Here is a 27,550-nt window from a genome sequence, read left to right as displayed (position 1 = left end):
CTCTTTACAAGTGTAACCATAAGTACAGAATATAAGAGAAAGAATCAAGACAGCCTCTATATAAAAGCTTTATAAGCACATATCAATTCAAAGGAAGGTCATTGAATCAAGGTCAAAGAATACTCAATGTTTTTTCTCTTTAAATAACATGCAGCATGTTTTTGTAATGCTGAGAAAGAGTGTGCATTTGTGTTTCAGAGTCTAAACACATGAAGCATGTAGACGTGAAGCACAAACTCATGATCGTCAGAGCAGAGCAGCAGAAGCTGGAGAGTTTGAACAGGAAAATCTCTCTCTCTCTCTCTGAAAGGCTCTATTAATAGAGGTGCTTCCTCTTTTTCCCACTTGCATTCCTCCGCCGCCCCGTGCAGAAGTCACCCTGTGAGTGTTCACTCATTCATTGGTTCCTTCCCTCGCTCCCGCCTTCTTTCAGAAGCACAACCTCTCACTGTAGATCTGAAGCAGGGTTTGCGTTTCATCAGGTCTGTCGTGGGATTCCTCTCGGTGGATGTGACAGATAGAGAGAGTCTTGTGCTGCGCTCATAGCCGTGGAGCGCTTGGATCCAGTGATGGTTGAGTTGGCTGCGTTGTGCACGTGTGTTCTTCTGCAGATATGTGGTGTTTGCAGTGCAACTCAGAGAAAACACAGTCTCTGCTTGAACTGGAGCTGGACAGCTGGTAAGACTGGACTATAACTAGTGTTTGTGGGAAAGTTTAGGTCTGAACTAACGTTTAAACAATGCATTTTGAGTATAATGACTATAAAATTAATGCCATTAAAGAATATTTGTTTATATTAGTGCTGTCAAATGATTTATCACATCCAAAATAAAAGTTTTTGTTACATAATATATGTGTGTGTACTGTGTATATTTATTAAGTATATATAAATACACACTCATACATGTATATGTTTAAGAAAAATATGCTATGTCTATATATTAAATAAATGTATTCATGATATAATTTATAAATATAAATATATACAAGTAAATATTTTCAAAATATATACTGTATTTGTGTGTATTTATATATGCATAATAAATATACACAGTACACACACATATATTATGTAACAAAAACGTTTATTTTGGATGAGATTAATCGTTTGACAGCACTAGTTTGTATTGATGTATTCAGGGATGTTACTGGAAGTGGCCTTTGTCCAGTTACAGTACATCTGAATTAAGCCAATAAAGGTTTAGTAAAGTGCTGTAAAATAGTGGAATATAATGTTTGTATTGAAAAGCCTGTGTGTATAGAAGCTTGTCATATGACCTGGTTTATGCAAATATAGCACCGGTTTCATTCATTCTTTGGTCAATGGTCATGTGCCCTGACAGAAGCATTGCTCTATATCTATGCGCTGATCACATTAATAAAGGTGTTTTTTTAGCCTGTCCGGCTGAGAGACAGTCCAGATGTTTCAGGTCCCAAACACAGAGTTCTTAGACCGTATGAAACTGAATGTGTTTGCTTGTCAGAGGTGTCCTCGGCTGAGGTTAGACATCTTAGTCAAGGCTTTCATGCAGAGGAGCACTTTAAAAGCTTCATGTTATGGTTTATTTATAATGTCCAGTGTTGTTGTGGAGGGGCTGTGTTTCTCTGTTAGCTATTGGAAGGCCATGAGGCATTTGTCATTCTGGACGGATTTTCGGTTGCACTTTATTTTAAGGTGTCCTTGAGTAATATTAAATATTAAGTAAACTACATGCACTTACTATATGGTTAGGGTTAGGATTAGGGTTTAATTTAGGGTTACTTGCATGTAATTATGGCTAATTTTTTATTATAATAGTAAGCACATGTAACATGTAACAAGGACACCTTAAAATAAAGGGTTACCCAATTTTCAAATGAAAGTAGCTGTTTGTATTTTTTTATTACCTTTCGTGGAATCGTATTGTTTTTCCTGTGGTGATGGACATAAAGGCCTTTCAGTTCAACACTTGTGTGTTGTGTTTTTGTCTATGTCACATGTCTGTAGTGCTGAGCTAGATAACAGCAGATAGATCAGTAGGGAACGGCTGCTTCCTTTGCTGGAGGACACATAACAGCCACCTCATATCCTGTGCCAACAGCCTTACAGCAAAACTACTGATCAGCAGACAGTTTGACTCGGGACACATTATTTTTATTGTAGCAATGTTGGTTATGGGATGCCTGTGTGATTCTCTGGTTGCCAGTGATTGTATCATCCAATAATTCGGTGACTAACTGCGAAAGGTCTGCAAGAGGATGTAGGAAATGTAGCAGCTTCAAGAAGTATTAAACAAGCATTTACGTCACACTTTAAATGCCTGAATGTTATTGCATTAGATAACAAAATATCAAAGCCAGTGACATCAGTAAACTATTTCTGCTAGAGCTTTTCTCAGTTACATTGCACTTTTGCATTGACTTTAAAGTTACTGGAGTCAAGTCAGTTCTCCTCAAGTGACCACAGCAGGTGTAGTTCATATGTAGTTCATTACATCACAGCTATGAAGAGCTCCATTAATGTTTGACAAAGCAAAAAACTCTCCCAATAGTCTATCAGTCATTTTGAGCTGTATATCTCGTTTGTTGTAGTTGTTTTTACCTCAAACCTACAACACATTGTCATATTTTGTGAAACGTTGTGCTTGGCTGTCCCTCTTTAAATATCAAACCAAGTGGCGTTTATTTTAGTTATCAAATGTGATGACTTTTAAGTGTGGTTTGTGGTTTATGTGTCCAAACACTTTTTGAGATCAGTGTATGTTTAATATGTGATGTTGTGTTTGACTCTGTCATCTACAGTAAGTGGGCCATGTGGTCTGCAGTGTGTTTCAGGCACATATGGAAATCCACTTGAGACAACCAGCATGCTCAGACACACACACACGCACGCACACACACACACACACACACACACACACACGCCGGGCTGAAGTCTGCTCTTCATTAACGTGATGGACTCCCAAAGATTTTTCCTGCCCTCTTTCTCATCCACCTTTATTCACTTGGAATGCTATTTGTCAAACACCCGGTGGACACACACACACACACACACACACACACACACACAAGTCAAGTCAAGTCAGCTTTATTTATATAGCGCTTTTAACAATACAGATTGTGTCAAAGCACTTAACAGTATCAGATTGGAGGATAGAGTGTCAGTAATGTATAATAATAAGATTAAACACTCAATTTTCAGTTAAAGGCATTTCATTATTGAATTCAGAGATGTCATTGTCTAGCTCAGTTTAGTTTAAATAGTATCTGTGAAATCAAATTGATGATAATCACTAGAAATTAAGTGTCCACACACAACACACAACACACACACACGTCTGGTCAGATATCCTTGTAGGGACTCTCCATAGGCGTAATGGTATTTTACTGTACAAACCGTATTTTCTATCGCCCTACACCTAAACCTACCTCTTACAGGAAACTTTCTGCATTTTTACTTTCTCAAAAAAACTCACTCTGTATGATTTCTAAGCTTTTGTACCCATGGGGACCTCAATTTAGATCCCCACCGTGACACGAGTCCCCATGAGTCTGTGTGTATTCAGGTTTAAGCCCCCACCAGGATATAAAGCTGCACACACACCCTCACACACACACACACTCCCTCACACACACAACAAAAAATGCCAAATTTCAAATGAAACTTAATAATTTTAATCCCATCAGGGTTTTGGGGGGAATTTTGGACTGAGGTACTAGTTTGTTTTAATAATAGACAAGGCTCCAGAATGGCAATGCAACGTGAGAGAACACATTCATGTGTGTGTGTGTGTGTGTGTGTGTTTGCTTTCTTTTTAGTTTTCTTGTGGAAATCTTCTGTGGTTATGGTGGCCGCTGTTGATTTACTGTTAGAAACACAGTCGAGGCTCTAGGGCTCTGAGTCTGGGAGACTGTAAGAGGAAATGTCCTTTTAGACTTTTCTTCATTTTCCTCTCAATCATACAGCAGCTGTTCCTTTTTAACGTGATCTATGATGGGAAATGACTTCATCTGAGTCACACACTTACACAGAGTTTTGCCAAATCACTCGTATAAACCTCATTTACAGAGGCTTTCCTGGTAAAGTATCTAAATTGAAACTGTTGTTTATAAACTTGTTGTTTGAGAACTTGTTCAAATATGATAAACACAATATAGTCGTTAGAATTTCTCCAGCTAATTTAGTAAATTTTCTGGTATTTGTGCCATCATTTAACACCCCAAATAGCATGTCTTAAGTCATTTTGTGCCTGTGTTGTTAGTAGATTACACACACACGTTTGCACTGCTTTTGGTTGGTTGCACTGGTTAGTATGGAAATGCACTGGTTGTGTCTGCATTCTTTAATTTGAACATTGCCATCAAACACTGCCATCTGTGTTTTTATGAGATTTTGCCCTGTTCAGTAAATCTGGCCAATAGTTTGTAAAAATTTACTGTAAAAAACTGGCAGATGTGGTGGCCAGAATTTTACAAAAAAAAATACAGTAGCAACCTTTTAGAGTTTATGGATTTAACTTAAATTTACAATTAAAAACTGTATTTCATTAACTGATATAATGTTAAAATACCAACCTATTGAAGTTCTGAAGTCTGTTTTGTACCTTTGTAATACACTTGATAACCACCAAAATCAGGTGGTGATGAGAAAGTCATGATGAACCAAAGCTCACCACAAGCTGAGAAGGCTAATGCTAATATATATATATATAAGGTGCACAATGTCATTACTAAAGACCATCATGGTAAGTGTTACGGGGCTGACGAGACGTGAGACGTGCGGATCCATTTGCAAAGCTTTATTAAACAACATGGTCAAGACAGGCAGGGTCTATGAACAGCAAACAGGTATGGCAAGGGCAAGACACAGAGCAATCCGTAGAGCAAGCGTGGGTCGACGATCAGCGAACAGTATCCAAAGGAGCAAGGCAGAGAGATAATCCAGAAACGAAAGCAATAGTCCAAACGGGGAGCGAACAGAGTCCAAACGGCAGAGGCGAAGGGTAAAACCAGAAAACACGGGCAGGGTCAGACACGGAAAGGAAGGCAAGGCAAGGCAAGGCAAGGCAAGGCAAGGCAAGGCAAGGCAAGGCAAGGCAAGGCAAGGCAAGGCAAGGCAAGGCAAGGCAAGGCAAGGCAAGGCAAGGCAAGGCAAGGCAAGGCAAGGCAAGGCAAGGCCGTGAGCAAGAGCAAGTCCCAGGCTTAAATAGTGAATGATTGGGTGATGGTGATTGTGAGATGGTAATCAGGTGTGGGCGAGATAATTGAGAACAGCTGTGTGTGTCGTCAGTGCAATGGATTATGGGAAATGGAGTCCAATGTGCAGTGTAGTGAAAAGTCCATGTGGTGAACGGGTGACCTCTAGTGGTGAATGAGTGGAAGTGCATGGCCAGGATTCGTGACAGTAAGACACATGAAACTGAAATATGCAATAAACATTAAACATTAGATGTAACATACAACCCCAATAAACATAACTGACAAGAAAATCTAAGAAGAAACATAATTTTTTAAAAGAAACAACATCAAATTTGAAATGCAATGCAGGGAATTCTGGGAACGTCAATTTACGGTTTTTCACTGTAAATTATACATTCTTTTTCACTTCCAAAACGGTATTTTACCGTAAAATTACAGAAATGTCTATTACAGATTTACCGTATATATAATAGGGGAATTTAACGTTAACCATTTAACAGGTTTTACCTGTAGCATTTTTACAGTTTTTTACCGTTAAATTCACAATTATTTTTTTACAGTGTAGAGGATAGAGGATAAGAATGCATAACATCCTTGAAGTTGTTACAGTACATTATATATCCGCAAATTCCAATGTATGTGAGGACTGAATTCATTCATGCAGCAGTCACACTGACAGCAATGCAATCACTGGACATCAGAGGGATTGTGCTTTTGGTTGCTAGTAGACGTTCCTGTCTGTATCACACTATACACACTTCCATTGCTCATTTGTGCAAACTTGATCTCTGCTTTGCAACTGTTGACATAAGTGACGTACTGTAAGTGACAAAAGTTGTTCAGTGAATGAATGATGCTGCATAATAATCTGGTAACACTTTAGAATAATGGTCCATTGTTAACAAGTATATAGGTAGTACTACATTAACACTTAACTTAATACTATTAACTAATAGAGAAGCAAGATTAACTAAGCAGTAAGTAGTAACAATTTTAGGACAAAGGTAGTTCCTTATTAGATATGTGATAATTATAAATAAAAAAAATCCTCATTTGCGAACTATGACCAATTAATAAAGAATAACCAATTAATTAGTAATCACAACAGTAATGTCTTAAAAGTGAACAAATTAGTTCTTTGTGGAAACTGATTTATGAAAATTATATCCCCCAAATAAGTCGGCTACATTTTAAAATTGTGACTACTACTCTTACCAAAGGATGGATGTTCTCTGTTAATTTACTGCAATTTAGCAGTAACTGCACACTGAAATGATTCTCCATCTCAATATACGTGAGCAGCATGTCTTCTAAACTGTGTGCTGGCATTTGTGTTTGAGCACTCGGTAGGCTGGCCACCCGCGAGAGAGGAATGTGTCAGTGTTTGCCACGACAGATGGTGCATGAGATTCGTCTCCAGAGATATTATGCAAGGAGTGTGAATTTCAATGTGTCTACAGCACATCTCCATGACTGCATGTACTCTGTGTGGACACGGCACTCATCTGCTCACTGAGATCTTCACCTGTAGTTTAATGCATCACAATTAGTCATAAACAATTCTGTATTGTACTTGTTGAAAAGTAGGGTTTGATAGCAAGCATTTATACTTCAATACCAATGTTATTTTTACCACTACTTACTAATGCTATGACTTGCCTATAGCATGTTTAGAGAAGCACTTTATTATTATGTTTGGTATGATTCTGTAAATCTGATCAACAGAATAATACATTCAGGATGAGTAAATAACATGTAATCTGGATTATTCTAATTTAAAAGTAAGACTAACCATTTTATTTAAAAGCTTAGACACAAAATCATTTCTGAAAGCTGACACTGAAACAGCAGAAGCACACACCAAATCTGCAAAACCAGACACTAATTCTCTGCCTTTGACTCAGTTTTCAATCTCATGAAACAAAACACAACACACAGTTCTCTGTGTAACACACAAAATCAGGAAGTATCTTGATTTGCTTTTTAAAAGACAACCAATCAAACACTAATTCATCAGTGCTTAACACTAACGCCTCACATGTGCTTCACTGAACACCAACCAATCAATAAACACACATCTACACAACTACACATGCTTGATGCATTTATTTTCTTTTATGTGTAATACTGTATTCACAACCACAAATGCTTACAGTAAAAAATGTTTGGTTTCAATCTTGAATTGTTCAGCATCTCTCTGCCAATTACCTTCAATCTTGAACAGAAATGCACACAGGAGCTCATGAAAGAAGAGCTTTAGGTTTTGAAGAGCTGTGTGTATGTGATATATCCAAAAATATAATATTATGGCAAAGGTGTTTGCAACCTAAGACAAATGTTTGCTTTTGAGATATGTTTGTGATATTTTGAATGTAGTGCTTCATTTTGCAAGAGATGTGATGCATTTTGCATTTTGTGTGCAATTCTTGGATTTGTGTGTAAAGTTTTGAAAAAAAAGAGGCAAAGTTTTGAAATTGTGTGTAAAGCAGTTGAAAAAACTGTAAATTATATATTATATTTAAGGGTAGCGTTTTATTTTACAGTCCTGTTCTGCATGTAATAACTAGGTAATAACCCTGAACCTACCCCTAAACCTAACTTTAACCCATGTAGTTACCTTATACTACCCAGTACTTTCTTAGGTAAGTACGCTGAAAATACACATAAGTGCACGTACTGTAAAATAAAGTACATCCTATTTAAGGATTGAGTATCACTAGTTTGACGTTTGATTAGTTATAAGAGCCTAATGTGCAGTACTTCACATTAGTTGTGCATAAGTTAACTGTATTTCACTTCATTTCATAAAAAGGTGAGCTTGGTTGACGTTTGCGTCCAGCCTCTCCTGCTGCATTGTAAAGTCTTGTTTAACTTGGTTGTACAGTGATGCATGTGACTGGAGGCATGACGACTGCAAACTCGGAGGAGGAAGTTGTTGAAGGAAGTTTCTGTTCTACATTATTTGAGCAGAATCCTGTACATGCAGGCGAGTTCATGACTCTACGCCGAGCGTGATGTGCTGATTTGTAAATGATTGGTTTCATCAGAGCAGACTTTGGCTCTCTGGAGGAAACTGAACTGCCCTTTGAACTTGTGGCTAAAAATGGCAGATAAGCAGAAGAAGCTGAACTTCTTTGGCAGGAGGTCTTTCTTTGGACAACATTCACGTCGGAATTCTGCAAAGAGTAAGAGTTAGTGAGTAATGTTCATGTATATATGGACGATACATGCTCTGACTGAAGAAAGCATAGCTCATGAACACATTGCTCACTTACTAAATGAAAAGATCTGTTACTGAGTTTGTGTGCTAAGCGTGTGCTAGATAGATGTGCAGTCTTTACTTGATCACTTGAATGTATTTGGTAGAATTAGTTTGAATTCATTCTGATTATGCCTCTAAACAGCTGAGATAATAATTAGTTGTAATGTGTAATGCCACTGTGTTTTCCTTTAAGTTTACCATAATGTTTGTGTCAGCTGTTGAAGATTTTAACCAAGTCTGCTATGGTTGGATTTTCAGTGGTTGGATTTTGATTGTGCTGCTTATCAATAGTTCGCGCAGTAGTTGTTAAGTTTAGGTGTTGGGTAGGATTAGGGATGTAGAATAAGGTCATGTAGAATATGTGCTTTATAAACACTAATAAATAATAGGCATAACTACAAGTTAATAGTGAGAATTGGTCCCTAAATTAAAGTGTTGCAATGTTTTTTTGTTTGCTTAATCTTGAAAATCAGGTTTTACGAGTTGTTCAAATATTGACATGCATATATTTTTGCCTATTTGTGTAACTGTATGCATAATAGCTTAAAGGCAAAGTCGTAATTATTAATAAGTTCACAATTAAATTTGTTCTAAATTTAGTTTGGAACTTAGAATCAAGTGCATAAATGACCGTACCCCTGGTGCTTCTAGAAACATGCATGTGTTCACCCCTAAATGTTTCTTATCTTTTTAAATTGAACAATGAAGGCAGCATTTGCATAGATCCAATCTTTTGACACATATCCATGTGTTTGTGCCGCCTGTTTACTTAAGTCTCACCTGACTGCCAAAATGACAACAATACTTGGAGCAGTTCTCACAAGTGTTGAATATGAGCACAACCAAATGTTATGCTTTATAGCCTATCCTTGCTGTAGTGGCTGGCAAAACATCACAATATTGTGCGCATGATTCTGCAGAGGAGGAGGAGGAAAATGTTATATTTTGTCTATGCAGTGATCAGTGAAGTCCTAAACAGCAGGATTTATGTAACTACCCTCTAATGATTATGGAATTGTTACATTGCACCACAGATTGATGTAACAGGTAACTTCACAGGTGCTCCAATGGCTATCATGAATCTGAGTGTGAGCACAGGTATTGAAGCACACCTTGTATGATACTGCATTCAGATGCAGGTCACATGACCAGGAATCACATTTGAAATGGCAAAAAGTCTTATCATTTTATTTTATATCATGCATCTTTTGCAGCATCTCTCATGACATGGTGTTCGGGAAAGCAGCTTCAGTTAAAAGAAGTGTAACACAAAACTTAATTTAAATTAACAAACTGAATGTGAATGTGAGTGAATGGCCACTAAATCGTACTTATTTCAGAGTAACAACAATGAAAGGTCAATCTGGGATAGGTCAGGCATGAAAATGCAGGCTTTCACAGAAGCGTATAAAAGCTTTTTATATCTCAGCTGCATGGTGGGAATGGTACACTTGGATTTACATGAAAATCCTAGGCTAGAGTGCATCTTTAGAGAGCATAGAGACTGTTAATACCTGTACAGGAGGGGTCGTGCAGAAAGCTTAGATGCTTAATAATAATTATGGGCATGTACTTGCCCATTTATAACAATCTAGATGGATTTGTCAACATGAAAAATGTTTTGTGCATAAGCACAGCAGAACGTTTGCATGAGAATTTTGTCTGCACATGCAATGTATGTGAAATTGTTTGTGAATATGACCCACTGTACCATGCAAATGTCAAGTCAAGTCACCTTTATTTATATAGCGCTTTTAACAATGTAAATTGTGTCAAAGCAACTGCACAGAAAATAGTGTGTCAATAATGTAAAATGAAATGATTAAAAAAAGATTTTCAGTTAAAGGCATTTCATTATTGAATTCAGTGATGTCATCATCCAGCTCAGTTCAGTTTAAATAGTGTCTTTGCAATCAGGTCGATGATATCGCTGGAAATCAAGTGTCCCCAACTAAGCAAGCCAGAGGCGACAGAGGCAAGGAAACAAAACTCCATCAGAGACAGACTGGAGAAAAAAACCTTGGGAGAAACCAGGCTCAGTCGGGGGGCAGTTCTCCTCTGGACAAACAAACCAGTAGTTCAATTCCAACTGCAGCAAAGTCAGATTGTAAGGGCTCAACTGGTTCCAGTGGTCTTTCCCGATGGCAGTCTAAGTGGCGGGGTCCTCACTGGGGATCAGTCTCTGGCGCTCATCTCGGTGTCCTGGTCTCCGCTGACGTTCAGGGCTGTAGAGGTGTGTATTTTTGCATTCATTCATTTGCTTTCTTGTCTTGTCTAGTGTGGAGGGGAATGTTCAAAACAGTGAGCCCGGCCCTTCCTTGGACACCAGCATAGGATATGGCCATGGCCAAGGTCCTGTCACACACAGTTCTTCCTTGAGTCCGGACCAGTTTGAAAGCCCAGTGTACGGCCACAGCGTCCAGCCAGGCCCACAGCGCCCGCAGCGGCCCAAACTACAGCACTCTCAGTCCATCCTCCGCAAGCAGGCCGAGGAGGAGGCCATCAAGCGCTCGCGCTCCCTCTCTGAGAGCTATGAGCTCTCCACAGACCTGCAGGACAAGAAGGTACAGTGTCCTGATAAATTCATATTGGACCAGAGCTTTGAACGAACCTATGCTGCATTTTGTAGTTCGCACAATCATGATTATCAACAACGTTGTGTGTGTGTTTCAAAAATTGGATTTTGAAACACACACACACATAACGTTGTTGATAATCAGTAATTCTGCTAAGTAACTTTGCACCTACATGTCAACTAGCAGTCATTACAGTATTAGTACATTGTAAAAATGATTGTGAATTTAATGGTAAAAGACCTAAAAAACCTATTAATTGGTTAATGGTAAATTCCCCTCCTGTACACGGTGAAAAACTGCAATGCACATTTCATGTAATTTTATGGTAAAATACAGATTTTGGAAGTTAAAAAGAACATATAATTGACAGTGAAAAACCATAAATTGACATTCCCAGAATTCCCTGCGTTACATTTCACATTTGAAGTTTTTTCGTTGAAATAACTGTTTCTTTAGTTTTTCTTTAATGGTTATGTTCATTAGGGTTGTATGTTACATCTAATGTTGTTCAATGAATGTTTATTGTATTATTTCAGTATGGTGTCTGTTACCATGATGGTGTTTAGTGTTTGTGTGAATGGCACTGTGCACCATTGGAACAGTGGAAAAACTGTTTGTGATGGGCTTTGGTTCATCATGTGACTTTCTCATCACCTCATGCTTTTGGTGGTTATCAGTGTATTACAAAAGTACTAAACAGATTTCAGTACTTTAATAGGTTGCTTTAATATCAGTTCATGAAATATGGTATTATGTTTTTAAATCTGGAAAACCTAAAATGATGCTACTGTATTTCTGACGGTAAAATTCTGGCAACCTCAGCTGCCAGTATTTTTTTATTTTTTTAGCATACATATATTTAATAAATTTATTTTATCAATTTATTTATAAATTTTTTTACAGTATAAACTGTCTGCTTAATATCTGCTAACACTTTATTTTGATGCTCCACCAACAGACATTCTACTAACAGTAAGTAACTAGCAGTCATTAGAGTATTAGTAGACTGTCTGCTTAATATCTGCTAACACTTTATTTTGATGGATCCACAACATACAACATACTGAGTATCAGAAACTTATTCTACTAACCCTAAACCTAATCTAACAGTCTACTCTGAGAGTTAGTAGATATGTAGTGGCAAATTAACGAGAATTAGTTGACATGTAGTTATAAATTAACGAGAATTAGTTGACATGTTGTTATAAATTAACGAGAATTAGTTGACATGTTGTTACAAAGTTACTTATAGTTAGTAGAATGTATAAAGCGGATTATTGAAATAAAGTGGAACCAAAAAATTTTTAATGTTAAACACTATTGTTTATACACAATGTGTTGTACCTTCTAATTAACCCTAATTGTATGATATTGTCTTAATCATATGTTTCTTGTTTTTCTAAGGTGGAAATGCTTGAGCGGAAATACGGAGGCCGTTTCATAACCCGCCATGCAGCGCGCACCATCCAGACAGCTTTCCGCCAATACCAGATGAACAAGAACTTTGAGCGGCTCAGGAGCTCGATGTCGGAGAACCGCATGACCCGCAGGATCCTTCTGTCCAACATGAGGATGCAGTTCTCCTTCGAGGGGCCTGAGAAAGCCCACGGCTCTGTTTTGGAGGGGAGGCAGATGTCTCTCCTGGACGATGTCAGCCAAGTAGGAGGCATGGTGCACGCTGCAGAGATGGTCCCTGTCATTTTGGAAGCCCCAGAAACTCAAAACGACTTGACAGACACAATCACAGAGCTAGAGGACACTTTCTCCAGGCAAGTGAAGTCACTGGCGGAGTCAATCGACGATGCACTGAACTGTCGTAGTCTGCACAAAGAGGAGACGCAGCCCGAGCAAGCGGTTTGTCAGGAGAGCAAGCATCAGGAGGATGAGATCTGCGACGTAACTCTCTTCATCGATGAAGAAGAGCTCTCGCCGCTGGTCCAGCCGTCCACGGATGCCAGGGATGAGAAGCTGGACACGGACACTCCTTCCCTTGAGCGCCAGGGGCCAGACGTACCCCTGCTGACCATCGAGCCTCCCAGCGACAGCACAGCAGATACAAGCCACCGCTCTGAGGAAGGTCTGGTCCAGCCGCTAAACATTCACCAGCGCACCGCAGCCGGACCCTGTCCCAAACAAGGGCTTCCTCCCAGACTCTCCTCGCTCTCTGGAGACGAAGAGCCGCTTCGACACCGGCAGCTGGAGAGCCACCTGGCCACCAACGGCAAGCGGCAGAGCAAGTCCGAGTCAGATTTCTCAGATGGAGATAATGACAGCATCAACAGCAATTCAAACTCCATTGACACCATAAACTCAGAATTGTCATCCAGAGACGAACAGAGTCTCAGCAAGCAGACGTACCACAAAGACACTCGCAACAGCTGGGACTCTCCGGCCTTCAGCAGCGATATCATGCGCAAGAGGCAATACCGCATCGGCCTCAACCTCTTCAATAAGTATGTATTACAATTATCAAAATTGGCATTTATACCACATCTGAAAGCTGAATAAATCATCTTTCCATTGCTGTATGGTTTGTTATGATAGGACAATATTTGGCTGAGATACAATTATTTGAAAATCTGGAATCTGAGGGTGCAAAAAAATCTAAATATTGAGAAAATCTCCTTTAAAGTTGTTCAAATGAAGTTCTTAGCAATGCATATTACTAATCAAAAATTACATTTTGATATATTTACAGTAGGAAATTCAGAAAATATCTTCATGTAACATGATCTTTACTTAATATCCTAATGATTTTTGTCATAAAAGAAAAATGTATAATTTTGATCCATACAATGTATTGTTGGCTATTGCTACAAATATTCCTGTGCTACTCATGACTGCTTTTGTGCTCCAGGGTCACATATTTTAACACTGGGTATGAAGGGATAATTTAAGGATCAATTCTCACTATTAACTAGCTGCTTATTGGCATGCATATCACTCGCATATTGGCTGTTTATTAGTACTTATAAAGCACCCATTAATGCCTTGTTCTGCATGATCATACTTTAGATCCCTTAATCTTACACATACCTAAACTTATCTATTACTACTTTGCTACGTTACTAACTATTAATAAGCAGCACATTATGAGTTTAAAGCAAAAGTCATAGTTAATAGTTAGTTAATAGTGAAAATGATCTTGAACTTGTGTGCAACTGAATGGTTTCAGCTCTCTGCCTTGTAAATGACTGCTAATTACCAGTTGTCTAAATTCTTTAATTCAGAACAGCGAGCTGCAAGAACAGCTTACGTTTCCAAAAACCTGCAGTACTCGAACAAGAAAAAGTGTGAACATCTACTCAGACCCTGACTTGACACTAAGCACTTTTCCACGTCAAAGACAGTTTTTACAAATATGAGCGCTGGCGTGGATTTAAGCGTTAATATAAGATCACATCTGAGCGTATGCACACTTTATAAATGTTGCCCCAGATTTCTGAAATATCAAAGCATTTTTAACTATAATATGTCACAGCACAAGGTGTAACAGAAAGTGAAAATCTGTATTTGCCACAAAAAAGGCATTTTAGACCAAACTAAACAGTGTAAGCATGATATTTCAATGTCACTAAAAGCACATTTAGTTTTAATCTATATAAACCAATTAAATGTAATGGCAATCATAATTGTCAGAAAAACAATATGAAATAAAAAATAATAATTTCAAAAAATATAGGAAGATCAAAATATATTATAGAAAGTTTTTGCCACAGTAAATATAAATAATGAGGATTGCATGTATTCCACACTGGAGAGAGAGTACATCATATGAATCAAAACGGTGTGTATATGCTGTTGAGCTTTTTGGGAATTTCAGTGGGATTGTCTTTGCTTAGCTGTAGAATAATCATAACTCTTGTCAGTTGGAGCAATATTACTCTTCCTATTATTCAAAATTATTCTTCCAATACCTTTTCAAGCTTTTTTTTCAAATAATGTTTTGGATTGAGTTGATGTTTTAATTTGCATGTCCTATGACGAGTGAGTGTTCAGTAGGATGAGACGTTAACCTCACCTGCTGATCTATTTCAGAAAGCCGGAGAAGGGCATCCAGTACCTGACGGAGAGGGGCTTTGTTCCTGACACGCCCGTGGGTGTGGCCCACTTCCTGCTGCAGAGGAAAGGCTTGAGTAGACAAATGATTGGAGAATTTCTCGGGAACAGACAGAAACAGTTCAACAGGGATGTTTTAGAGTAAGTATTTTCATCTACATGATATCAGTTTTTATAGTTTATAATCGCCATCTTCCACAAAAAGAATAAACACAGGTACAAATTACAGACGTAAATCTCATGTTTTGTAGAACAAATTTAGATATGCTAGAAAAGCTAGCTAAAATAAAATGAACCTAGCATACAGTAGCTCATTTTAAACACATCTAATTCAAACAAAGTGACATAATTTGAAGTTCAATTTTACACAAACAGTATCTCTGACTGTGTTTGTCAAGATCAACTATTCGTCCCTGTAACTAAAGTGAAATTTGTAACCTAGCTACTTGCAAACCCCTTCGACTAATAATGTATTTAAAGGGGTCATCAGATGCAAAATTCACTTTTACTTGACATTTGAACTGAAATGTGTGTTGGCAGTGTGTGTATACATCTTATACACAAATATAGCCTATGTAGGCTATATTTATGTTGTGAATAGCCAACCCTTTCCATCCGGCAGACAATGTTGCTTCTGGGCTGTGCATTGTAAAGCACAGAATGTCTACAAATGGGCCGTTGTCTCCCAAAAACTCTTTTTTTTGTCACGTGTAACGCATGTGTATCCTATTTTCCTCATCGTTTATAGACTGATACTTTACTGATGTCTGGACTCTATTTTCAGTGGTTTAGAAAAATATAAAGATGGTCCAATATAGCTATTGGTACAACATTCTATGAGAAAGTGTGTTTCAGGTTTTGACTGCGAATGTGACGTCCATGATCTTTCAAATACTTGATTTTTTGTTCAAAATTGTGATTGTAGTTTTTGAAACACATTTTCAAAAATATTTTACTATTATAATTGTGTGCTCCACATTTTCATTGTATGATTGTAATGTGCCATTTATAGAGAGATATAAAATATACTGTGTAGAGCTGTGTAGAAGTGTATTGGTCCGGCTCTCTGCAACCGCCCAAATTTCTCATGTGGCCCCTTGGGAAAATGAATTCCCCACCCTTGGTATAAGGGGTTTTTATGAATCTTTGCACATCACCTTTCCTAATAATGTGCTAGTTAGCAAGTTTCACAATGACGTTTTCACTCAGAGAAGGGCTTGGAAGAGAGGGCACATTTGCATTTAAAGGAACATGCAACAAAACGGCTTGCTGTAAAAAGAGCTGTTTTTGACAGGGTAAAAAGGGTGTTGTTTTATACTACCATTGAGATATTTTAACCAAAGTATGTTATAGACTTTTCATTAAGACCCTAAAGAATCATATCAACTTGTGGAAAACAGACAACTGTGTTTAAAAACAGAACAAAACCTTTTTCTGTTCCCTGTTAGTGCAAACTGGCAACTGTGGCACGCAGCAAGAATGTGCTGACGTTTGAGTGCATGTGTGTCTGTTGCAGCTGTGTGGTGGATGAGCTGGATTTCTCAGTGATGGAGCTGGATGAAGCTTTGCGGAAATTCCAGGCACAGATCCGGGTTCAGGGCGAGGCACAGAAGGTGGAGCGCCTGATCGAGGCTTTCAGGTGTGTGATCAAGCAGCATACATCTACATACAGTACATACATCTGAATTTAAATCATTATGAAGTGTTATAACTTAGAAATGACAAACATACAAGGTAAAACAATAAACAAGCAGCACTAATTCTAAAAAGATCATTTGCAGTGCTTCGTATTGTAATGTTTTAATGTTTGGTGTGTGTTTGTTTAGCCAGCGCTACTGCATCTGTAACCCTGATGTGGTGCGTCAGTTCAGAAACCCTGACACCATCTTCATCTTGGCTTTCGCCATCATCCTCCTCAACACAGACATGTACAGCCCCAACGTCAAGCTGGAACGCAAGATGAAACTTGAGGACTTCGTCAAGAATCTGCGAGGTTTTGATTGGTTGTTTTATAAATGAGCTGACATTCCCATCTGTGACCGCAGCTCAGCTGAACACTGGATATACAGGAAAACACAGCAGATACAGCTGTAATGCAATATTCCTGCTGTAATGCCAGTCTTGTGTTTGTGTTGGAAGGGGTCGATGATGGCGAGGACATCCCTCGGGAGATGCTGGTTGGGATTTACGAGCGGATCCAGAAGAAGGAGCTCAAAACAAATGATGACCATGTGTCTCAGGTGCAGAAGGTGGAGAAACTCATTGTGGGCAAGAAGCAAGTAGGTTCATCATAATCCTGCTTTATGAAACTTTACTAAATTTGCTAAAAGATGCAGACTTTTAATTTGAATCCCCAGTCAGTGATCTTCTTCTTAAACACGGTGTAATTAATGAAGATAATGAGAGTCTGTCAGTTGTAGTATAAGAGGTCTGGTCATCCTTCAACAATTCAGATATTTCAGACAATTTTGAATTTGGTAAAGAGAATTGCATTAGTACACACACACACACACACACACACACACACACACACACACACACACATATATCTTGACTTTTCCTCTTGCATTACAGATGGGATCACTTCACCATGGCCTTGGATGTGTAAGTATTTTTTATGATGTATAAATACAGCAGCTGTCCATCTGTGTGTGACAAATCATTATTTCTTTCCACACTTCACTACTACAGTCACTTTCCTTCTGTCATTTTCTTTCCAAATGTCATAACTGAACCTCAAATCAATAACTGAATATTTTGCACTGCATGTAAAACATTTTCTTTATCCTTTCAAAACTCTACATAATTTAAATACTGATACAGTATGTATATATTTGGGTGAACTATCCCTTTAGTTATATTTTGAATGCAAATTTGCCCTCATAAGCGAGCTAAATCTGACAAAACTTCCTCATTTTGGGGAAATTCTCATTGGTGAAAACAATAATTAAAAGGTAAATAAAGGGTTAGGGTGTGTTAGGTTATAGTTTATAGTGTGCTTGTGTTATAGTTTTATAGCTAGCTCTATATAAAAACAATAGGGGAGAAAAAAATATCATAGCTCAGTATAAAAACAGGCGTCAGTCGGTGGAAAGTCCCCACCCTGATAGAGAAACAAACACGTGTGTGTGTGTGTGTGTGTGTGTGTGTTACAGGTGCTGTCTCAGGCTCATCGCAGGCTGGTGTGCTACTGCAGACTGTTCGAGGTCCCAGATCCAAACAGACTGCAAAAACTGGGGCAGCACCAGCGGGAGATCTTCCTGTTTAATGACCTGCTGGTGGTGAGAGATCACAAAGACACACATGAGCATGCTAAATCGTCTACTAAAGCTAAATACTTTCATTAATGGACAAATATCAGCATGTGTTGATCACTGTGATTTCTGCAACTTTGCGACAGGTTACCAAGATCTTCCAGAAGAAGAAAAACTCAGTGACGTATAGCTTCAGGCAGTCTTTCTCTCTGTACGGGATGCAAGTGATGCTCTTTGAGAACCAGTGTAAGAAATATGAACACAATCAATATTGCTGAATCAATACCCTGATTAGCCTTTTTCACACTTCCGCGTTTCTGGCTTCCGGATTGGCGCTTGCAGGGTTTTTCCGGTGACAACAGCGGCCGTACTGAACAAGAATGAATTTTTACAAATTAGATCCTATGAAATATATATATAAATACACACACATGCATGTATATTTAAGAAAAATATGTTATGTTTATATATTGAATATATTTATATGTAATATAAATTATATGAATATAAATATATACATGTAAATATTTTCAAAATATATATTGTATGTGTGTTTTTGTATATACATAATAAATATCCACAATACACACACATATATTATGTAAACGAAAATCTTTAATTTTGGATGTGATTATTCAATCATTTTTATGTATACGACAACTGTAATGTACATTAACAAATGATTTCTCAGATAGATAGACAATAACCAGACATACCTAAAGTTGTGGGATGCTGTAAATGATATATTTATGTAGTTTAATTCAGTGATATATTGACATTTTAGTTTTTGACTTATACAAAAATATTTGGTAACACTTTAGTTAATTGTTTGCTAATAGCGAGAATTGTGACCAAATATGGTAATAAAGTGTGCCCAAATATGGAATTCCTTCGTTTTATGGCACTCTTAGTCCTGCATAATGCTAAAGGCCACTGCACACTGCACTGACAGACACAGACTAATGCAGACAATCACCAGACTACAGTGCATCGCTTCTCTGATGTTGCACGACCCTGGAACAAGAGCTGATCCAGCATGCTCAATCATCAAAAAAATGTGATCCGACAGACACAGACGGGGTAAAACACTGATCAGACAAAATCTGACCAAGTGTCTGTCAGCGTTTATCAGTGCGGTGTGAATATGCTAAAGAATCCAAATAAATATATCATTTATTTATTTTCCTTCATATTAATTTTTATGGAGTAAAATGATGTTTTCTTATTTTCTCAGTCTATCCAAATGGTATCCGGCTGACTTCAGCCATTCCTGGTGCAGACTTCAAAGTCCTGATCAATTTCAATGCTCCCAACCCTCAGGACCGTAAGAGATTCATCAGCGACCTGCGAGAGTCCATCGCTGAGGTCCAGGAAATGGAAAAGTACCGGATAGAGTGTAAACAGACCTTTATTCTTCCTCATCCTCACCGTTACCAGAGCAGGTTTTGTGAGCTGCCCATGTTAATGTCGTTTTCAGTTCAGAGTTACAGTTGTTAGGAATAAAGAGCAAGAAACAGAAATCTCATGATCTTCATGAAATCTGTCATTTCACAACCATGGTCTCATTAGGATTTGACTGTCTCTGTTTACATATTAATGTGTATTCAGCTTTACAGGAATGCTGTACTCATTTCATATGCGACAAGGTCATCCAATCATATTATAACGTAATTTACATTTTTGATTGTAAGGGTCAGACTCAGTCATCCAAAAAATCGGATTTGAGCCACATTGGGATTCTGATTTGGGAATGTATAAAAGGACATTTTCATTTCCGATCTGGGCCACCTTCTAATGTCAAAATATTATTTTTTTTTGCATTGCAGCTGCTACATGAACGTCAGATCAGAATTCACATCATTTTTACATCGAACTCAACATTCTTCGACCTTTTTTACAATGTTTAATTTCTCATTTGACTTATAATTTCTCTTTTTTTTTTTTATGTGAAAAGTGAGTACGTTTGTTACCGTTGCCTCCTTTTCTGATGGACGGCCATCTGATTTTATGCTAAATATTCTTTAGCATGTTATGATAAATAAAGCACATCAAACTGACATCAGCTTTAATGTAGAGAAGTATGCGTAATGACTATCCACTAAATCACTTAGCTCCAGTGTTGCCAAGTCTGCGGTTTTCCCGCTACTTTAACACTGGGTTGTTTTTCATGTCCGCGGGTTGAAGCGACCCCAATAACGCAATATTTAGCCCCTGAAATGCGAATTTTACCAGGGAATCCCACCAAAAAAAAAAAGTGTATTTTACCCCCCGGAATACGATTTTTAACAGGGGACCCCCTCGAAACGAGATTGGGCTAGTTATGGGCTAGTTTTGAGTCGCAATTGAGTGGTTTTGTTGTGAAAACCTGGCAACCATGCTTAGCTCTTGCTTGTTGTCCATGTATGCGATACGAATGAAATGATTGTTGACTGTATGTGTGTGTTTGAATGTTTGTAGCTGAGCTGGAGAAACAGAAAGGAGTGGTCAGACCCAGTATGTCTCAGAGCATGTCGGGCCTAAAGAAAGAGAGCGGAAACGGCACCATGGGCCGCACTAGTCTGGATGACACGTACGCCATGGGGGAGGGGCTAAAGCGGAGCGCGCTCAGTAGCTCCCTGCGTGACCTCTCTGAAGCAGGTGAGTTCAGTGTGTCTGATTTACTGATCAGCTGATTGCCTTTCTACTCAGTAAAACCAGAACGTGTGTTATGTTTTTATGGTTGTTTGATTCCCTGTGTAGAAGGATTTTCCTGAAGTTGAAACATTTCTTAAACCTAATCTTTCCACATATGTTACAAATGATTTTTTCACTGATAGCATTAGATGACTGCAACATGGGTCCTGTTTGCGGTTTGCATTCACAGAATGAAGAAATAATATTTGGTACACAAATGATCATCTGTCTTATGAATAGGTCCACTGTTTATATTCTGAATCTTTTTCACAAGCAGTATTTGATCTTGGCAGTGTTGTGTCACTGAAGCAAAGATCCTGCTTAACTGATGTGTTATTAAAACAATATTCAGGGTTCAATTCTGTTGAACAATAATATTGATTCAAATAAATCTGTTCAGCGTTAGGAGATTTTAAAAGCAGAGATAAGCTCTTTTTCTTCGGTTAGAAACATTATTTGAGTTGTAACATTGTTTAAATCATCACTTTTCTACTGTTGTTTTAAGGTTTAATAGGGTTTATGAGTTGTAAAATTGTGTAATAGGCAAATGGTTAGTATTTTAAAACACAAAAAACCTGTTAATATATCATTAATTAATACATAGCACGAGGTTTCAAACGGCAGAGTTGGATTTGTTTGCTTTCAGCCAAATATCCCATTGCTCCCTTTGGTTTTCTCTGTCTCCTCCATTGCTGTGGCCCTTTGTATGCTTTCCTGCTAATACACCTGCTTCCAGCAGTCCAAGTAGCTCCATTTGGGCCTTTCACTGTTGGTTCCTTAGGAAGTGTTTTTTCTGCGTGTCCGGCCTCAGCTATACTTGTACAAGATGTGTGTAGAGACTATTGCTGCTGTTAGGGTTATGCTGTATGTGCCTGTTAATGGTGTTTCTTTGAGGAGACACTCACTTGTCTCCCATTTCAAGCTTAGACTCTAAAAAATAACTTGGGTTATTTGGCAACCCAGCGCTGGGTCAATTTTTGACAGATCAGTTATTTTGACCCAGCTGGTTGGGTTGTTTTATTTAAGTCATCTATTGTTTAAAAATTATTATATTAATGGCTTAAAATGGGCTGGAAATTAAAAATCACACACAGAATTACTATAGGCAACAGCAATAATCAAAAAATGTACATGCAAGAGCACCCATGGACAAAATACAAGACAAACTGAATTTATTATGGTGAATACAGCATAGTTTAAATCCAACACGGAACACTCTGGAGAATCACTGGGAAACATGACCAATGAAAATATAGAGGAGAACCCACAAAAGGAACATAGGGCTTATATAACAGGAACATAATCAGGGTAAAACAGCACAGGTGAGAAGGAGCTAATTACTAAACAAGGAAACTAAGGGAAAGCAGGCAAACGCAAAGAAAACTAAAATGCAGAGGAGCTGTTGGCATCCAGTTTGAGTCCTGGCTCCTGGACCGTTCCTAATAAAGGCAAAGATGCCAAATCTTCAAAAAATAAAGCAGAGGAGCTAAACAGACAGAGACTGTGCATGTAAGTGGTGTGACTTAGAAGTGATATTTCTTGAAATTTGTGATGATCACACTAGATAAGGTGTGTTAACAGAGAAATGAGGATTCTAGTAACCACCAGGCTCTGCTTTGGAAGACAGATAAAGGCAACTTTTGAGAAAAAGCTCCCATGTTATTTTTTCCAGGTCAGTTGCAATACAGCAAAAGCACAGAAACTCTACTCAGGCTGCTGTATTTACATTGTATTGAAACTGCTCTTTTAGTCTTATATTTAATTTAGCCAAGTGTTTGTGAGCGTTGTGTGTCTTGGCTTATGTGTATTTGCTAAAATGGCTCATGACAGGCAGCAGTGTGCACAGATGGAGTATACACAGCAAACTGGCCGTCACTTACTGTTGATAATGACCCAGAAAGTTCAGATAGTCTCAGCTTGCTTTGTGTTTTCATCAGATTAGAGTAGAGGGATGTTACAGGTGTGATCTATGCCACTGAATGTGTTGGCCAGTGCATGTCTTGGGCAGGCAAGCATAGGCAAGGATCTCTAGACAGCAGTATGGAAGTAAGTAGGCAGTGGGTGGTAATTATTTGATTTGACCTTCTGTGCTTCCTGGGTTAAAACGGTCCATTGTTGTTGTTTTTCTTGTAACATATTTATCGATGCCTACCCTGCCTGCCTGCTCACTTGCATGAACTGCTCGCCTACTGAAACTGTGCTGGTGCTCAGAAAGACCTGGAGCCAGTTTTTAAGCATGCATGTTTTTTTCAATGATGATAGCTTCTTAATGTTCATGCAAGTCTGTTATTTCGGTTCTTTTTTAAAGTAGCTTTCAGTTGTATCTGTGATGAAACACACACATACAGGCAGAGTGAAACTTTTTTTTTTTTACTTTAACCAAGTTGCTCTTCTTTAATCAAATGCCTGGTGTCCTGAGTCAAATGTGGATTTCAGTCTGGTTTTTGTGCACGCATTACATTTCATGCTTTTTTATATTCATTTTGATGGAAGATTTGAGTATTCATTCAGAGTGGATTGCTGCTTAGACCTTGTCCGTTAAAATATCTAACATTGGGAGTCAAACACATTTTTTTGATGATTGTCTGTCAAAAATAAAGAGACAAAACAGCTGAAGATGTGCCACTTTTACTGCTCACTCCAAAGAGCAATGTGTTTGATCAAGCTTTGCATGTTATAGATTTGTTCTTCTTAACTGTGTGCATGTGTGAAATGTGTGAAATACAGATACCTGTCCAAAGTTTAACATTTGTGTCTGCCCATTTTAGTATGAGTTGTCTTTGCAGCCCTTTTGAATTAGAAATATCTGAAGATAGTGCAAGGGTAAGGGTTATGAAAGTAAAAATTCCTGTCCAAATATTTGGAAGCAGAATGCAAGTAGCAACGGATAGACCTAAACTTTTCAAATAGACCTGCCTTAAGAGGTTTGTTAAGCAATGGGATGTGCTTCTGTGGTTTATTTGCAGATTTTATATCATGAGACATGATTTCCCAAACAGGGAAGCCATTCCTGCTGAAAAGAGCCAGATTTGAGTCTTGAGGTCTTTTCACTGAATTGGATCCACGCACTCACATAATTATCCGGAGTGTTTTTTCATTCATTAAAACTGCACCACAGAAGTGCATGTATGATACCTTTTATGCCAAAACAGTCCGTCTGTGCTGCTGTTCATTGTAAACATGCTAAAGGGATGTGCAACCGGGCACCATATTTTTATTAAAAATGCCTAAAACTGCATGCTGATGTCGGCCTTCAGCCTTGTGTTAAACCATATAATAAATAGTTTTAATGTTTATTGAGATGGCCAGAATGTGAATAAAGGCTTTTTAACTGTTTTTGGACCAGAAGTGCCTTGGTTTTGGTACAGTCAGCTGCTAAAAGGGCATTGAAGTGATTGATATAATGTCTATGGAGGAACTGATTATCAAAATACATGTCTATAGTTACTTCACTACTGCACAGTTTCACTTCAAATCTAGTTCACTTAAAGTGTTTGGACGCTTTATTAGTTCATTAATGTGTGGTCCACGTCTCTCCTCGCAGGGCTCCATCTTTAGCAGTCCTCCTCTGCTCCAGAGAGACCCTTTCTTCCAGGAGCATCTGTTTCCTGACAGACACAGCGCTCCAGACTCCGTCCTTGGGTCACTCTTTCAAAGCATTCGGGTCAAGCGCTTCGTCTTGGGCAGACCATCCGCCCTATCACCACACCCCTATAGCAGCTTTCAGAGAACAGCACATGATCAGCAAACACAGACCCTGCGCTATCGGCACGCTGGTGTGAGCTTCAAACAGACACCAGCCAACCCCGACAGTGCAGAAACAGCATCTGTGTTTTATTGTGTTTTTATTCCTCCACACTTATTGCATTCTGCCTACGGGCGAATGTCACAAGATTAGAATAAGAATTTATATTTTGCATAAAGAATACCAAGGACCATTAAGATATATTGCATTGTTACATATTTTTTTCTGTAATGCATTTTAAAGTTATTATAATAATAATAAAATTACTATTACTTTTAGTTATTATTATCAAATAGTTTTAGTCTGTTCTTGGAAAACATAAAACAATATTTCAGTTAATATTAGCATACATTAAAGCCAGTTACCATGCTGCACAAATATTTTTACATTTTAATAATGCATAGTTTTTTTCACATTACAGTAGTATGGTTATAATAGAAATCACAGTTTTGTATTTATTTATTTATTTATTGAGAATTGTGTTTAATTGTGCTTAATATCAGCAAAAATCTTAATGGTCCTAAATATGGGTTTTTCTTGCCTTTATGCAAAATATGATATTTATTTTCCTGACAGGTTTCTTGATTTCTTTGACGGGTTTGTTAGATTTTCCTTGCAGAGGTTATAAAAACAAACAAAATAGTGGGTATTCTTGTATTCAAACATTGTGTTTTTGAGACTGGCATTCATTCAAACTAGCAGAATGACTGAGTAGATGTTCTAACGCTGTATTTGTTGTAGATGACAGCTCTGCGTTGTCTTAACGATCATTAATGAACGTGCCAATGACCATTGCACCCATGTTTCGTGTGTAGTACAGTAGTACAGTAGTGTAACTGAAACCATTGTAGGCAAAAAGCGATGTTATAGAATACTGTAAAAGATGCATTCACCACTTTGGTCAGTTTGAGTGGAAGTCATATTTAAAGAAGTATGCTCATAGAAACCTTCCATTGTGATCTATTATAAAGTGATTTTGAAGCACAAATGCAGTCTCGTGGCACTTTGAACTGCTCATATACAGCATCATATGAATCTCACAGACTTACAGTTAAGGGTTTTGAGCAGATGCTCAAATATGTTTGCATGCTGGAGTCATTTTTTTTAAAGAACTTTTTCTGATTTTGTTTTCATTGGAGGACTTCTGAGGGCCAGTGATGGAATAATTTTTCTATATTTTCTGGATTGTTCTTGTTTGTTTTTAAGTGCAATATGTGTGTCATGATGACGAGGTCATGGCTAAAGCATCTTTACTATTACTTCATCATAGCGGCGTAGAGATTCTCATCAAACAAGTGTTTTTACGTTGACTGAGATGTCAAAGTGATCAGCTAGGCTTTAACTGTGATTTATTATTGATGTTGTTCTTGGGTGTTTATTTATTATTGAAAATAAACCAGTGTTACCATGGCAATGAAGTGCAATCATGTAAAAAGTACTCTTCTTTTTTTACTTTTAGACAACCAGGAGATTGTTTCAGGGGAATATTCTGCTATATTATGCAAGCATCTGTATGTTTAGAGAAATGGATCTCTAGAAATGAACTTTTAGTCTGTGAAGTGAGGCAAAAGAAAGTGATTGTTGTAAAGATGCAATCTGATCAGATATATAAGCTGATATTTTTCGATTTGTTTTTCAGGATCACAATTTTGTAACGTTTGCTTCTGAGCACATTTTCATGACCCCAAACCAAAGCATTAGGTTTTCTTTTCAACATATGACATATATATTGAGTGCAATATTCATTCTGATGTACTGAAGTCAACACGAACAGACTAAAGACTAAAATAACCCTGTTTACGTTCCTCGTGTTAAATTCAAAGAAAAAAGAGTCGTCTTCGTATTCTTTCTATTTGAAACATTTGCGTGAAATCATTGCACCCTTTTATTTCTCAACCCCGCTCCTTCAATCACCTGCCATTTTTACAATCTGATCATTTCTTGATGGATAAAAAAAATCCTCCCTTACTTTTTTTTTCATGTTTAATATCCCGTTTTGCTCACAATGATGTAAAATGGATTTGTTGTGTTTCATGTTGACTTTAAGAAGACAAAAATGTAAAAAGATCTTGCATTTATATTACTTACAAAGTAACCGTTTCCAAAGATTTTTGTTCTGCATAAAATATGAATAGCACGAGGAGATATTCTGATATTTTGATTGACAGATGAAGGACTGAAGGTTCAAATGCATCGTTCTTTTTTTGTCCACCGTGAGCTGATCAACACTCAGCCTTAACTCTTTTATTTCTTATTATTCTGTATATTTCTTATTCTCGTTTTATGTTTTTCATCATTTCATGTGCTCGACCTGTACTGTGTTGTGTGTAACTGCAGATATTGCATCTCATCCATGTAAAAGATGGCATAAACGATCCACTATTAGCCCATGTAAAGAGGGCTTGTAAAGACACATTTGAGCAGTAATAACTATATTAGGGGACCAAGTTAGGCACCATTGTGTATATAGCGTGTACAGTATCCTGACTGCATAATATGAGGTCTATCTTTAAATGAGAAGTGTGTTCCCGTCTGTTTTACTGTGCATTACTGAAACAGACTGGTGAGATCCTCTGTCTGGACGTTTCTCTCCTCACAGGCTGCTATCACACTGTCCCAATCCACCACTCTCAGAAATAGGTCATGATGAAGGCCATTGGTTTATTTTGTTGTAGAACTGAGAATGCTTGTCTTTTGAGATTTAATTTTATGTGATGGTTATCTATGTCAGTGTACAGTCAATGTAAAACTCAAACTGTGACGACATTCAGAACATAAAATAAAACAATTATATGATACGTAT

The 27,550-nt window shown here is 37.9% G+C and overlaps 1 protein-coding gene across 1 annotated transcript; it reads left to right on the top strand.

Annotated features, from left to right (window-relative positions):
- Positions 1 to 453: 453 nt before the first annotated feature.
- LOC306859786 (IQ motif and SEC7 domain-containing protein 1-like) lies at positions 454 to 26,168 on the top strand. The gene is made up of 13 exons (XM_079401042.1): positions 454 to 678; positions 10,719 to 11,004; positions 12,421 to 13,469; positions 15,055 to 15,216; positions 16,592 to 16,714; positions 16,902 to 17,068; positions 17,215 to 17,354; positions 17,650 to 17,679; positions 18,231 to 18,356; positions 18,476 to 18,575; positions 19,564 to 19,725; positions 20,787 to 20,966; positions 24,547 to 26,168. Exons 1-13 carry the CDS (start codon positions 614 to 616, stop codon positions 24,558 to 24,560), a joined length of 2,604 nt encoding a protein of 867 aa, XP_079257168.1. The 5' UTR covers positions 454 to 613; the 3' UTR covers positions 24,561 to 26,168.
- Positions 26,169 to 27,550: the final 1,382 nt, after the last annotated feature.

The sequence above is a fragment of the Barbus barbus genome (genome assembly GCF_936440315.1).
Source record: "Barbus barbus genome assembly, chromosome: 40".
Classification (NCBI taxonomy): Eukaryota; Metazoa; Chordata; class Actinopteri; order Cypriniformes; family Cyprinidae; genus Barbus; species Barbus barbus.
The sequence above is the reverse complement of the archived record's forward strand: the minus strand, read 5'-3'. Positions and strand labels throughout refer to the sequence as shown.

Excerpts from the sequence above, each read along its gene's own strand:
- LOC306859786 (XM_079401042.1), top strand. The coding sequence starts at position 614 with ATGTGGTGTTTGCAGTGCAACTCAGAGAAAACACAGTCTCTGCTTGAA. Across the intron at positions 679-10,718 it reads GAACTGGAGCTGGACAGCTG|TGTGGAGGGGAATGTTCAAA; the intron begins GTAAGACTGGAC and ends TGTCTTGTCTAG. Across the intron at positions 13,470-15,054 it reads GGCCTCAACCTCTTCAATAA|AAAGCCGGAGAAGGGCATCC; the intron begins GTATGTATTACA and ends GATCTATTTCAG.